Source organism: Falco naumanni, chromosome 12, assembly GCF_017639655.2.
Source record: "Falco naumanni isolate bFalNau1 chromosome 12, bFalNau1.pat, whole genome shotgun sequence".
NCBI classification, from domain to species: Eukaryota; Metazoa; Chordata; class Aves; order Falconiformes; family Falconidae; genus Falco; species Falco naumanni.
Window position 1 is genome coordinate 15059197 of NC_054065.1, and position 14630 is coordinate 15073826.

Genomic DNA, 14630 nt, shown 5'->3' on the forward strand with positions numbered 1-14630 from the left:
GTTAGTGGCCATAGGGAGGAAGTGATATTTTAAATTTAAAGGGCCAGGTTGTCAGATGCAGGCATCCATGTTTGCAGGGGACGCCCTGTAACTGTACTTATCTTCATGCCGTAAACAGATGGCTTCGTTAAGAGCTGATTGAAAACTTAGACCCTTAGACCAGCTCTTTAAACAGGCTCCCTAGCACAGCTGGTTCTTGTTCTTTTTGTGTTTTTCTCACTTTCAATGACACTTTATAAGGGAATATATAGATTAGATCAAGGGATAATGTTTTCTGCCATTTCCCATAAACTGGGAGGTGGGGGCAGGAGAAAGTGAAATTCTGCCCTGGAATCCTTCACCACTTTTTACATGCTTGAACAGATGAAAACCTGACTTTTTTACAACAGAAGGAACAGAATGGGGTTGAATTTTGTTTGTGAATTTTTTCCCTTGTGTTTCTGTGGGGAAGCAATGAAAATGCCCAGGCAGAGGAACAGTGACCTCCCATGGTATGAATTTTATTTTCCTATTTGAAAAAGGTGACATTCACCCTATATGAAGCCTTACAACATACTTAAATGTTGACAGGTATGAACTTAGATCACTTAGACTGATTTGTAATTGTTCTATTTTGTGCTTGGTTTATAACAGACCTTTTTAAAAAATGTTTTGGATGTTTCCCAGAAGAACACAGTCTGCTTAGTCAGGTATTGCCATTGCCATGATGAATATCGCAGTTAAGCCTCCCTATAGAGGCACAGTGGAGGCCACTGCCTGGGCAAGGCTGATGAGGCAGGTAGGAAAAGTGTCCATCCCCAGTCTTTCTCGTGACAGCTCCTCTCAAGCAGGCCGTTTGTCATCATGGAGAAAGGAGTTCAGATTCTGCATGTGCATTTAATAAGCTTAGCACATACAGTAACTGTTTTGAAGAACGAAGAACCGCAGGACAGTGAGAGCCAAAATCCATTTAAGAAAATAGTCATTAACGGCAGAATGCTCTGAAGCACACAGAAATGCTGTAGTCCAAGTGCCAGTTACAAGCTGTGCGCCTCAGTCATTCATCGTGGGGGACTAGTATTTTCTGTCAGCCACTGGGGCTAACAAATAAGGAATGGAGCAGGATGGAGACTGAGGAAGTCAAGACAAGGTGTGTTACAAAGGGCATGAGCTGGCACCACAGACTGCTGTCAGCAACAGCCCTTTGGTAAATAAATTACATAGCTGTTGCACAGCAACTTAGAACTGCAGATGCTTCGGGGCAGGTTGGTATCTGACGTATCAGAAATGTTTATAGCACCTGTATCTCAATGTTGGGGCTGCCAAAGTCACTCCTGGGAGAGTCCTTTAAGAGCATATAGGTGCAAGGAGAGCTGGGCCCAGCCCTGCCTGAAATTGGCTGGGCTCTTTCCATTAACTGATCTCAATCTGTCCCATAAAGAGAACAGACATTTATTTGAATTGCCTCAGTATGGGTTGGAGCCTTCATAACAGCAAACTCAAGATTACTTCTCTGGGGAAGACAGTTCGTGTTGCATGGCTACATGTTATAATTCATTCGTGCATTGGCTTCTCCCGCAATGGCAGACAGCAGGAAATTTTTACCATGGCTGTTTTTCCTCCTCCTCATAGAGTCCTATTCCTGCCGTTTCCAGAGCTCCTCTGCCACTGTTTAGCATTTCGTTGGCAAGTACAGCAGAGAGTGTGTGTGCTGCTGTCCCGCTTTCCCTCTCCTTGCTAAAATGGCTTTTTAAAATAAACAACTGTCTAAACGATTTGCTTTGGCAAGAGGATGAATTCAGTGGAAAGTTTGGCAGAGGAAGCAGCGCTGGCACTGAACTCATCGACCTGTTATATCATGGAGCTTGGGGGCCCTTATGGTGTGGAAATGAATTTTTTAATGAAAAAAAGAGATACCATCCTGTATTACAGTGGAAAACCTGCTGGAACACAGTTTTCCATCATCTTGCTTTTGCCTATGTCGTCTGTCCCCAAATGACTTCAAGAATAAGCAAGTTTCAGCTCCTGTTACGCAGTATTACAGCACATCACAAAATTTGGGGAAGGGTTTTGCACGCATGAGGACTTAGCCACAGATTTCACAGTTGTGTACAAGAGCAGGTACTCTTTGGCAAAGAATCTGCCCATGGAGCAGTTGAGTGATTTGTACAGGATAACACAGGTCCTGCAGCAGAGAGCAGAAGAGGGGGCAGGGGTCCAGAGCACCTCGGTCTGTGCCATACTGCCTTTTACGCCCTGAGCAAGGCAGACATGTGATTTTAGCCACTGTAGGCAGGTAGGGCTTCGTACCAGGGTTGGGGAAGCTGCCTCCAGCAGTTTGCTGCCCCTCATCCCGGCACTGGTGCTTTGAAAAAGCACACGTGATTGCAGAACCAGAGCTAGGGAAATAGAAGTAATAAAAACAGAGAGGTCTGTTGCAGTTTAAACAGTGAAAAGCCAGTGTGGCTTTCTTTACAATAGTGCACTGAATTGACGTAGTGCCCTAGAGATGTGAGCAACTTTTTTTGCTGTTTCCTATATCAGATTAGCGGGGCAACACTTTCTGTTCTCTAAGAAATGGAGAAAGGACGGCTCAGAAAGGGAGCATGAGTTCCCAAGCCACATCATGGACAGAGCTGGCAGCAGAGACTGGATCTCCTGACTTGCCTTCCTCTGCTCAGTCAGCTTTTTCCCGGAGGGCGTAGAGAAAAGAGGAAAATGTTTACTTCAATGAACTGCAGATTTCTTTTTTTTTGTAGTTATTTTAGTACCTCTAACTCACAGATTTTTGCTTTACATCTTTCACTGCTTTACAGTAAGCATGACCTACTAAGCCATGTCACAGGGCAGCCAAGGTGGGCTGTTCACAGCCCCCTCCTTGCTGCTGCTTAGAGAGTGCAACACCTTATACTCATGAGTGTCTCCGGAAGGCTCCCAGGCTGCTGGGTCTTTCCAGCACAACAACACTCTTCCTCCTCTGAATGGTGGTGGGGAGGCAGTGGCAAAAGCCCCTCTGCCAGTGTGACAAGAACTAGCTGGTGCTGGTAATTGGGTGACAGGCCATGTGGAGAACATTTGCAGACAACACCACCCTCTAACGGAGACTTCCATGTATGGAGGATCCAAAAGCCCCAGGCAAAGACCCCCTCCTGTTTAACCCCCAGCCTCTGTAAGAGGCTGGGAAACCCCTATGGGCATTCATGGGCTCGAACCAGCTGTGCGCCCCCTCGCTCACCTTTGCTGGGCACTGGAGGAACGCAGAGGAGGAGGCCATGCACGGCTAGCTACAGTGGCCATCTCCTGTGGGCTGCCCCTGGACTCAGGCTTCGCAGGAGGTGGACAAGCCTTCCTTTTAGCTAGCAGCTCTAGTTATTGCTTTTAATTTGCACCTTATTTACCATTTTCATAGGAGTTAACCACAAGTTAAGTGGGAAGAGATTCCAGGTAGCACATCTGTGAGCAATGAGTGCTCAAGCGACAGTGGCAATGCCTGTGCTGAAACCCTTCTCTGACGTTCCTGCTCCCCTGGCTGATTGGCATGCTGGAGCAGGCAAGCTAAGAAAATATAGAGCATGGAGGTGCTTCATCTCCCTCTGCGATATTGACAGCCTCTATTCTCTCTGCTGAAAAGCTTGTGCTTGTCAGTATGGATTATTGTGAGGCTGCTGCACTTTCCTAATATTCAAGAAGTCTACGTGTACATTATATACAGAGAAAATACGTACATGCAGAAAGGGGTGGGGAGAGGAAATCAGTGTGCGTATATATGTGTCTTCAGAGGTTTCACAGAAAAGGAGTTAAACCAGAGAATAATCTGTTGCTGTTTCTGTACTCTGAAGTCCCTCCATGACTTGCTGCTGTGGTGCTTCCTTCAACTCCTGCCATGTTTGGTAGCTCAAAGCAACTTGCATTTCTTCCAACAGTTGTTTTTTTCCCCCCAGATACTTTGGGTTTCTTTGTTTGTTTCTGGCTGAGAATGCAGCCCTTTTGAAGAAAATGAAGCTATTGCTTCAAACTGCTCTGTGGGCCTGGCAGGGAAAGCAGAGGAGGGGAGATGCAGAATCTCTCAGGCTGTGCCAGAAGGAAGCTGCTTTCCTTGGAGATATCTTCCCCCTGCAGTTGACTGGGAGATCTTGTTTATGCTTTACCTGGTACAGGGCCAGAGGATTTATAAGTCCTGCTTCCAAACTAATTTTGTGCTTGGGATGGGAGCCTGAACTGTTCTTACTGTCTTTTCCATTCTGCAAGAGCACCCACATAAGGAAAGGGAAGTTGGGCTGCGTTAAGGAGCTGAATACACACAGACGAGAGTCTGATGGCAGTCCATAGCCTGGGAGAGCCTGGGTTTGGTTTGGTAAATACTGAGGTCTGTAAGGATGCTCTGCTGCTCAGTGATGGTGTGTTAAAGTGCAAGCAGGGATTGCTAGGGGAGCTGCTCATGAGGGCACCAGCGCTGCCTGGAATGTGTTGCTGGTGCTGCCTGTTGCAATACAGAGATGTGTGAGTGAAGGTGGTTGGGCAATGATACAGCTTTTGGATGTGCATACTTATACAGGATTTAGGGGACACGTGCGTACATGCTGTTGACAACTATATATGCATGTACTTGAGTGCATTTTGATGAGTACAAAGGAGTGCTTGTGAGTGTGAGAGAGCAAGGAAGAGAGTACAACTACTACTGCAGGACTGATGTCCAAAAGCCAGGGGTTGCTGTGAATTTACCATATCCCAATCAGGACTACCCTGTGACTGAAGTCCCGCCAGTTGGCTGCCTCTGCATGCATCCTGCAGCCTCAACATTTGCTTTTTAAAATAAAAGCCACTTGTGATGTATTCACTCTCTTTTAAGTCTACCCAGGAGCCCTGGCTGCTTTCCTTCCCCTCTCTCATGCCATGTCTGTCCATAGTCTCCTCTCTCCCAGGCAACATCCTGACTCAGAAAACTCCAGTGTGATGGATGACATGGCAAAAGGTTTCCGAGAGGACAGACTGTAATGCTATTGCAAAAAACACCCTCTAACTCCAGCCATTTTAAAAGTGGATTTGAGGGGAAGGTGGAAGGTGAAAGGATGGGCTAAAACTACTTGTTTGGTAGTTAGGATGGACTAAGGCTACTTATTTCCTCAGCTAGGTCACAGCTGTAGCTGAGATGTGGCCAGGCGGTCATTCCCTGAAATTACTCCATCACCCTCAGGCACTGAACATGGGGTTTTTTTTGTGTAAGTGGACAACTAGTGCTCTCTAGCACCGTTGCCCTGTGTTGCCCAAAGGATATCCAGGAGAACAGATTCTTCAGGGACAGAGGCACCTGCCTTAAGGAGAAGCACTTCTGTTGCTGGGGGTAGTTTCTCCTCTCACCGCATGAATGCTCAGAGGATATTGGATTACATGTGTGGTTACTCATAAGCTTTCCTCACTGTCTTCACCAAACTGCCTGCCTAATTGTTGCTCTTGTGTTTTCTGCCCCCTTGACAGTATGCCAAGGCACTGAAGCATTTTGGAGAGAGCGAGGGGAAGATGCAGCCAGATGAATTTTTTGGCATCTTCGACACTTTCTTGCAGTCATTTGCAGAGGCCAAGCAAGATCTGGAGAATATGAGGAAGAAAAAGGAAGAAGAGGAGCGCAGGGCACGCATGGAGGCCATGGTGAGGACCTGGGCACAGGAAGGTTTTTCCTTCTATTGCCTTTTCATGTCTCAAGAGAGAAAGGTTGAGAGCCAATTCCAACACTCCTGTCCTGTCACTGTCACTGTTTTATGTTCTTCTCCCTGCCACCCCTCTTTGGCATCATTCTCTTCACAAATGATGACATTTTCCTGCTGGCTGTCCTGTCAGCTCTCAAGGGCATACTGTTTGGCTCCTAAATTGCCCTCTTTTGGATTCAGACACCAAATCTAGCCCTGCCTGTTGTGCACTGGCACTTTGCAGGATGCTGCTGCCCCTGCCCAGTGCTGGGCTATCCCGCTTTCAGACTGAAGCTCTGTGCAAAAGCTCTGGGAGCTGGATCTTCTCCCCGTCCTGCCGGCTGGTCCCCTTCCGCTCTGACTCCACCATCACCTCCTGCGTGCCTGTCGCCTGACACGGTGAATGCCCTGGCACCTACTGCAGCCCACGCTGGCAGTACTTCTCTCTGGCCAGCCTTAATGCCTGGATTGCTGGGGCTGCGCCTGGCCTTGATGCGGTGAGAGAGCTTTTGTGCATCATTGGTTTTGCTGCTGGGAGACAGACATGTGTGTCCCCAGGGGTTCGTGTGAACCAGCCTCCCCCTCTAACCTCAGCCCTTCCTGAGGCCTGAGAACAGCTCAGCAGTCCCCTGCCTCCTTCCCCCCTGCCGGTGCTTTAACCCCAGCTGCCGCCATGGCCCCAGGCCCCGCTGTGGGGAGTTGCTGCTTTAAATGTTTGCTGTGCCAAAAGCACCGGCCTGTGCCTTTCAGAAGAGGAGAGGTAAAACACCAGGATCTAGCAGTCTTACTGTTGGGCACAGGGATAAAATGCCAGGACCTAGGCTCAAGTTTCCTCTCGGCTAGCCTGGAAAGCGCAGGAGTTGCTGTTAAAGCACTAGGATGGTTTCGTAGCCTAATACACTGTGAGAGAGGTGCAGTTTGTTTATGGAACCACTCTTCCTGCAACACAGAGCTAGCACACAGAGTGAGTGGCCTGTTTCCCGACAGCCACATCCATCGCTTGCCATTTCCACTCACCTTGGAGCAGAGCAGTGGAGGAGGATAACCGTGCTCCTTGGAACCACCCTAGGGAGACTGAGGGCATCACATTGACAGGTGGACCTATCCAGTGATTAGTAAAATCAGCAGTTTTGTTTCATGGCTCTTTGCATTTATAACCAGTTTATCTTTCCAGAGTTGAGGCAGTGTGTCTTCCTCTTCCCATCGCTGCAACACGCTGCCTCCATCCAAACATGAGCTGGTTTGTGAATAGGGTTTCTGTTGATGTTTTGATATCTCACACAATTTTTATTCTCTAATATGTTCAGCTTGTGGCTTTATGTTATAGTGCTTTCTGGGGGTTTTCCTGTCTCCTTTTCCTCCTGTTAGACTGCTGCCTTTCTGCCTGTCAGTTTAGCTAGCTATGCCCCAAGTGCAAAGCTGTTCATGACTATATTTGTGACTGTGGTTTGTATAAACACATCCAAACTAACCTGAAACTCACTAGGTTAGGTACTGTCAGCATAGTAGGTGCTAACACACTAAGGTCACTGCAAGCCTGGTCCCAGAAGCTGGGTAATTACCTATGCCAGCATCACTTGTAGACTGTTGTTTGACATGGCTACTTTGCTGGCACCATCTTACTATAAAATTAGTGCAAAACAGCAGCAGCATAGACTGATCCCATATGTCCTCTTTGCGCCAGGGTGGTAGTGCTTTGTGAGGCAAACACGATGCTACTCATTCCTCATCTCTCCTGCTCTCTGCTTGCCTGTGCAGAGGAAGGGAAGCCCAGCGAGGTCGCCTGTTGCTCTTGACACAGGTGATGGCCTTGGGGCTAAACTCCTGACCTCTTTTTTTCCCCTAAACTGTACTGATGGATCTTAGCTGGTTCTTAGCAGTGTACCTAGTGTTTGGCATCTCGGTTAGTTAATCCTAAACCTCTGTGTCTTTCTCCACAGCTAAAAGAGCAGAGGGAAAAAGAGAGGCGACAAAAGAAAGCAAAAGCTGGAAGCATCTCTGAAGAGAGTGGGGAGTTTGATGACCTGGTGTCAGCACTAAGGTCGGGTGAAGTCTTTGACAAAGACTTATCCAAGCTGAAGCGTAACCGCAAGCGTTCAGGAAACCAAGGCTTAGAGACAAGCCGGGAGCGGGTGGTGACAAAGCTAAATTATTAATTACAAGAGGAAGAAAAAAATCAACCCAAAGAAGGTGATGAAAAAGTACAAAACAAGGAAGATGAATGTGTGCGATGGTGCCTGGCTGACAGCTGCCCCAAAGGATTTCTTTGGTCCATGGCTAGAGATATTACCTTTCCATGATCAGCTTTCCTCTCATCCCTCTTCTGTGTTCCTAATTTGAACCATTATAAAAGTGCCTCTGTGGAGCCAGCAGGGCCTCTGACTGGGCCATGCAGAGCTGACAGATTTGCTTCTGGGAGTTTATTGTGTCATCAAAGGCCTCGTGGTGATGACAGAAAGTACTTGGGCCTTGCAGACTGCCTCACAGCTGGAGAAAGATGATTTTCTGTGTGCCAAAGTAAAAACCAGTCACGATCTCCATCTTGCTGATAACAAGCAAGACTAGTTTCAGAGCTTCTGTAAACACCTGTCACTCCTTCAAGACCTAGGCTGGCCTTCAGGGGCTTGTCAAGATGTGGTTCTTGAGGTTTCCAATTCCCTTCCAGAATTGGATTTTATAAGCCATTGATTAGTACCTGAGAAATTATTTTGGTCTCATGTTCTGTGTAGCATTTTTGTGTGACCTACACTGTTCAAAGCAAGTGATGCTCAGAAGCAAGTAATCAGGTTCTGGAACAAACTGAAATTCAGGAATCAGGATCAACATAAAGTACTTTGCAAAAGTCTTTTGGATTCTGCTTTTCTAGAAGCGATTTTTCAGAATGTGTTGATGGTTGAGCCTTGAAGCTATGAAATGCATCTTCTAGGAAAGAAGCTCTGGCTTTTCTTTAGAAAACTGAGCCGCTGCCAGGTTGGGGTTACAAGCATATGACGGCGGAGCCTGTTGTTGCTGCTGGAGGCTGGGAGGGAAACAGCAGAACATTTCTTACCTGTTTGTGCAAGATTTTGTAGTGCAGCCCAATGGAAATCAGGAGTTCCCTAGTATCATCTGCAGGTCACAAGTAGCAAAAAGCAAACAGGGTCGCTGGCTGCAAGAAATAAGACTTCTTTTCCACTTCATGCTAGCTGTGATTGCTGTTGGCATGAACTGGTCTTTCTGTCTAACAGGCTGACCTTCACTGCACACCCCCCAATCTTACCTAGGGGAATCGCATAACTCAGTAAGATACGAATGGTGTCAAAAGAGAGCCTTGGAGCCCACAGCCTTTTTTCATTTTGAAGGGATCACTTGGGATGAAGCCACAGAGGATCCTATAATGAAAACTGAGAATTTTTCCAGGACAACACAGAAATGTATAAGCCAAGGAGGCTTTGGAGAGGGGTTAATCCATAAAAAAAAAAAAAAAAAAAAAAGTATTTGTATTTAAGCTAGATGTATGAAGCACACAGTGAAAAAGCAAAGAACCCCAAGAAGAGGCCTGAATTCTGTATGTCTTCAAGGTTCTAGGAAACTGATTGGATTCTGTGGGCAGTCATGGGCTTTTCTTTTTTCCTTTTTTTTTTTCTTTTTTTCTTTTTTTTTTGAACCTTGTCTTTCTTTTTTATTATCTTCCCTGGAGAAGGAAAAGAGGAGTAGAAAGAAATGGTGATGGATTCCTCCTCCTAGACAGGAAGAAAAGAGGGAACATTTGAGAAGAAGGACCCACCTATGCATCAGCAGTCAACAGTACAAAACATCAAGGAAACCCAGGGAAGTGAAAAAAAGTTCTATTTGTCACTTTAATCATTTGGTTTGATCTTTCTCTGAATGTGACTTAACCTCAGGCTCTGCACCAAGTCTGCAGAACAGAATTTCCTCTGCCATGCACACTGCCTGATCAGTATTACATACTAACCGATATTGGAGAAGCAAACTGTGGTGGTTTTCTGAACATTTTGAGAGTAAAATAATTATGTAAACTATGGAAAGAAGCAAAAAAAGTCAGAATTGTTAAACTCTAATGTTTCATTGTTTACTGAATTTTGAGTCTCCCACCCCAGAATTTCCCTATTTACGACATTCCAGACTGCCGCGCCTCTGAATAATACTCATCGTAAAGAGCTGGTATCTTACAAGAGCTGGGTGCATTCTCCTCCCTTACTATCCCGCTCCCCTTCTGGGATTAGCTATTAACAGCAATGCCCACTGCAGTGGACACAAGCACCTTGTAGAAGAAAGACTGTATTTCATAAAGGGTTTTGAAAGTTTAAGAAAAACTCTCACTTTTTTAAGCATTTTTATTTTAAATTACAAAATGGATTTTTAGAAATGTCTCTTGTAAATTATATTAACAAGCTCCTTGCTGCTCCCTGAAGTAGACATGCTATATCCCAGCCCTTTTTGTTTGTCTTGTTTTAAAGCATGCCATATAACCTATGCCATGTAAGCCATATGAGAGGTGGTAATATGTGCCAAATTGGTATACAGGTGAGTTTAGATTTGGATAATCCCTGAATTCCAAAGATGATGCTTTTAGGGATTAGAACATTGTAGATTTTTTCCTCTCTTTGTTCTCCCTGGGTTTAAGACTCACCCAGAAATTCAGGTGTAATGCCAAGGTCAGCCCTGGTGCAAGGTGATGTGACTCATGGCTCTGTCCAATTTACGGCTGCTTGCTTGCTCCCCAGGTACTTGTTTGATAAGGCAGACTGTCAGCATGGCAGTGCTGTCAGAGAAGAAACACCTCAGGGCAAACCCCTTAAATATAAATACAGCATCCCCCCGCACCCCCATCCCCCCTGTCGTGGTATTTGTCAAACCAGGTTTGTGCTGTGCTTTTTGAAACTGAAGTCACTTTGCCAGGCCACAAATGTAGCAAAAGCAGAGAGAATGGTAAGCCCTCTGTCCATCTGTGTACACAGCTGAGCCCTGATTTAAAGAGATCCTGTACGATGGTATGCAGTGCTCCAGCCACACTGACAAAGAAAGCTGCTGTAATTTTGCCACCTCCTTGACTCATACACAAATAATGATTGCACAACTCCTGCAGATCAGCTGTGGGATACTTACTGGGACAGACAGAAAGCTCAGAGTTATGCCCCTGATTCATTGCAGCTCAACTTTCTCAGCACTCCAGTGCCCCAGACTCCTGTTTTGAATCTGTGATGGTGTTCTGTTCAGCATGATGGACAGTCCCCCCTGGCTCCTGACTCCGTGGTGAGTGTTCATAAAGAGGGTTTTGGAAAAGCTCAGTTATACACTGAGGCAAGAAGTGATTTCATGTAAGTGGTGACAAGCAGAGAGGTCCATTAATAGGTCTACTGCATGAGATGAGGCTAGCCACACAGAAGATAAGGAAAAAAATTGGCTCTAGGGCCTGGCATCAGATTCTTGCTGAAGCCAAATTTGTCCTTTCTTCTCATCTCTTGGGTACTGTCAGTGCATCTATGCTCTGTTCTTCATCAGCAGTTGTGGTGGAGTTGCTGAGTGCTGAAGGAGAAATTAAAATCTTATTTCTTGTCCTCTAGTGCTAGCAGAGCCTGAGCAGGTATAGCAAGCAGTCATGAGATACAACGTTGAGGCATAAGCTCTTCATTGCACTGAGAGCTGGAGAAGAGCTGGGGTCTGCTGATGTCCTTGTACCTGTGTTTAGCACCAGCATTTTATGTGAAATCACTCTGTCTTTAGAAATAAGTGGAGGAGGAGATGTGAGAAAGAAGGTAATAATAGAGGGCTTGTTCTGCTTCCTGCAGAAATGTAGTCACTGCTAACTTTATGATTAAGTTCTTCACACCTAGAAGAGGAGGTACTCTCTAAGTCTGCAGACTTTGTCCCTAGAGGTCCAGTGCTCACTCACCTCTGTGTCTCAGCATTGTTCTTAAGCAGGTTGCATTAGGATGATTCCGGAAAAGACTGAAGAACTCCCTCCCCCTCCCACTGCCTTTGATCTGGGTCACTCTTCTCAATGGGTCATAAGTCTCTGGAAATGCTACAAGGTAAAGTGACTTCAGGGGAGCAAGGCCCTTCCATGCCCTGCAGCACAGCTACTGTCCGGGGACCCGTTCCCTGCAAGAGCTGAAGTAGGACTAGTGTTCAGGGGTGTGAGACTCCCCACTAGGGAGACGACCTGGGCATCCTTCGGAAGCATTTTCGTAACGTGTTCACAATGTCTGAGGAAGGGAAAGGAATTGTGAGGGGCCCTGGTGGGAGACTGTGGGGCAGGTGTTTCCATAACTGTAAGCCCCTCTGGCTGAATCTTTCCTCTTCTTTAGGAAAGCTCACACTCTGAGCTGGGTTGCATGGGAGAAGCTTGTGTCAGGAGTTTCCGTGAGGGGAAAGGAGATCAGTTGTACAGTTGATGATGTACATGATATATGCAGTTTTGTTTCTGGGTTGGTTGTTTGGGATTTTTTTGTTTGTTTGTTTTTTTGGGGGTTATATGATTTTTTTTTAAAAAAAAAAAAGGTTTTAGGAATCTCTAAGGGGAACCTGTAAATCTGACACCTCTATTTATTTTGCCTTATTTTAGTTTGCTATGTTTGTATGTATACACTGCATTACAGCAAAGACTATTGAGACCGTGCCAGGGCATTACACCGGCTAGACAGCTGGCTTGGCTATTGTGCAGCAAGCTGAGCTAGGCAAGGGGATGCATCTGAGCAGTCTTGGTGTGGGAAGGGAGGGAAGAAAAAACCCTTTCCTTTTGCCATAATCACTCTGTCCCTGGTGATCCTGGCTCTGGGAAAGCATGCATTTGAAAGCATGTGGTGAACTGACGCAGGTTTATATTAAATATATTTTAATATATTTTCTGTAAAACCTGTTTATTTCTTGTCATGAATCACAGTGAAAAGATTGGGAAGAGTTAAGCTGTGCAGTTTCTCGTTCCAACTTCACCCTTCCACACAAATTCTGTCCGTAATGCCAGAAAAACTTGGATAGATGGGCAAAAGTGGTTCAAGCCCTGTAACTTCTCACCAGAGTTAACATGCTGGTGGGACAATCTGGGACAGTTCTCCTCCCTCAGAGCTAATATTCCTTCCTATCTTCAAGGCCAAGGAAGAAGGATTTCCTCTACTCTCCCCCTTTCCTCCTCCACTCCTTCTCTATAGATTATCCAGGGGAAAAAAAAAAAAAAAAACCAAAACCCCACCCAAACCCAACATCTTTCTACTGGTTAGTTTTCTACCTGTGGAAACTCTAGCAATCACCAGGTGTTTGGCCATGGCTCCCTGGCTTCTGTACTTGACACAGGAGATTTCCGGTTGCCTGCCATCCGAACAGGTAGCCTCCCTTGGCCACCTCAGTTTCTGTTATCAAAGGTGAAGAGGGCAACCTGAGTAACACAATTTGACCAGCTGAAAATACAGAATATATATATATATTTATATATATATATATAAAAATATATATAAAACTATCTACTACTCTAAGCAGTAGTTTTGATGACCAGCATCCCCTGAGGTTGGCCCAATTTTGCTCGCTGTGCCTGCTGAGAAGGATGCTGTTAGTCTAGCATGGTGGTTTGGCACCTCGTTTCAAAAGAGAGTCTGGATGCTTCCAAAACAGTCTTCTGTTACGGGTGGTAATGTAGAATAGATCCACTGTAACCAGTACAAGTTGCTCTGGGTTTACACCAGCATAATTCAAAGTAGCATCTGGATCAAAACTCTCCTTTAAACAGTTTCCTCTGTTTACAAGATGTTGCACAGAGCTTGCAAAGGGCTTGGTCCTCTCAGCTGTCTGCCACTAGGAGCTCTCACCCAAGCAATCTAGAAAAGCCTCTGTGATGAGCCATTTCCCCCGCTTCATGCTTCCTTTAAACAGGCTCTTTGAAGACCTTTGCAGTTTTTAGGAGAATTGTAAAGGGATGTCAGGTACCTGAGCTCCTCTGCGCTCAACACCAAACCATCCCCATCTTCAGTCATTCCCCTCCCCTGGAAGCCTGCTCAGCTTGAAACTCGCAGGTCACCTTGGGAGGTGCCCCTGCACGCCAAGCTAGAAAGTACAGTGCTGCTTATGGAAGCGGGAAGTTGTGTGCTGCTGTAATGCCTTGGCGTATCCTCATTTCTTAGTCAGTTTAAGACTATAAGTGAATTAAATGTACAAATCCTGTAGTGTCCTTTTTACCTGTATCTTTTTATAAGAATATACTGTAATACTAAAAAACAAAAGCAAAAAAAATTAAAGATATATTGCCCCCACTGCGTCTCAGTAAATTTCTTTGTAGTCGCATTTTCTGTGCATATTACTGGGAAGTCTTGAAGGTGAGTTGGAGTCTGGGTGCACCTTTATGCTAAGATCTGGGTCTTACTCTTTGGTGAAGAGCATGCAGCTCTTCATGTGATACAGTTGCTGCAGAGCTGCTGACAAAATTCACAGTTTGTTCTGGAGGGACAAGCAACAGGATGGAACACAAGTGCATCCTCCCCGCAGCTCGCAATGGTAAAGAGCTAATCATGGAGCCACCAGGTTACCATATCTAAGGTACCTTTTAAAAAGACCGTGAGTAAAGCACTTTTTCATTGCTTTTTCAGAAAAACACCGGGAACACAGAGATTCACTTAAAGGGAAAAAAAAAAAAAAAATGACCTACTACCTAAGACTTCATAATCCATGTCTGAACATAACTAGTCCAAGAGAGGAAGGGAGTGCAGGGCCATGGCCATAAGCTCGCTTACTTAAACTGAGCAACATCCTGACAGCAAGAGCGTGACTCAGAGGAGGAGGGGGCAGGAAAGGATTGCTTCAAAGGAAGGAGTTAAGTAAGGCCAGCTGAAAATAAGCCAGGAAAGCCAACATCAGGAGTGAAGCCTTCAGGGATGTGGGAGGGGAGACGGGAGAGAAGTTAGATACGGAACAGCAGGGTGAGCAGGAGGCACACAAGGGCTAGGGCTAATTTGTGGCTGAATTGAGGGTTGTGCTGAG

General features: G+C 45.8%; 1 protein-coding gene across 4 annotated transcripts in view; it reads left to right on the top strand.

The window, feature by feature from the left end:
• DAAM2 (dishevelled associated activator of morphogenesis 2) overlaps positions 1-13086 on the top strand; it is a 205539-nt gene extending 192453 nt beyond the window's left edge. For all 4 annotated transcript variants that reach the window (XM_040612105.1, XM_040612104.1, XM_040612101.1 and 1 more), the window contains 2 exons: positions 5455-5625; positions 7604-13086. In XM_040612105.1, the coding sequence (XP_040468039.1) occupies positions 5455-5625; positions 7604-7819 (387 nt within the window). In that variant the 3' untranslated portion in view covers positions 7820-13086. The remainder of the gene's footprint in view (positions 1-5454; positions 5626-7603) is intronic.
• Positions 13087-14630: the final 1544 nt, after the last annotated feature.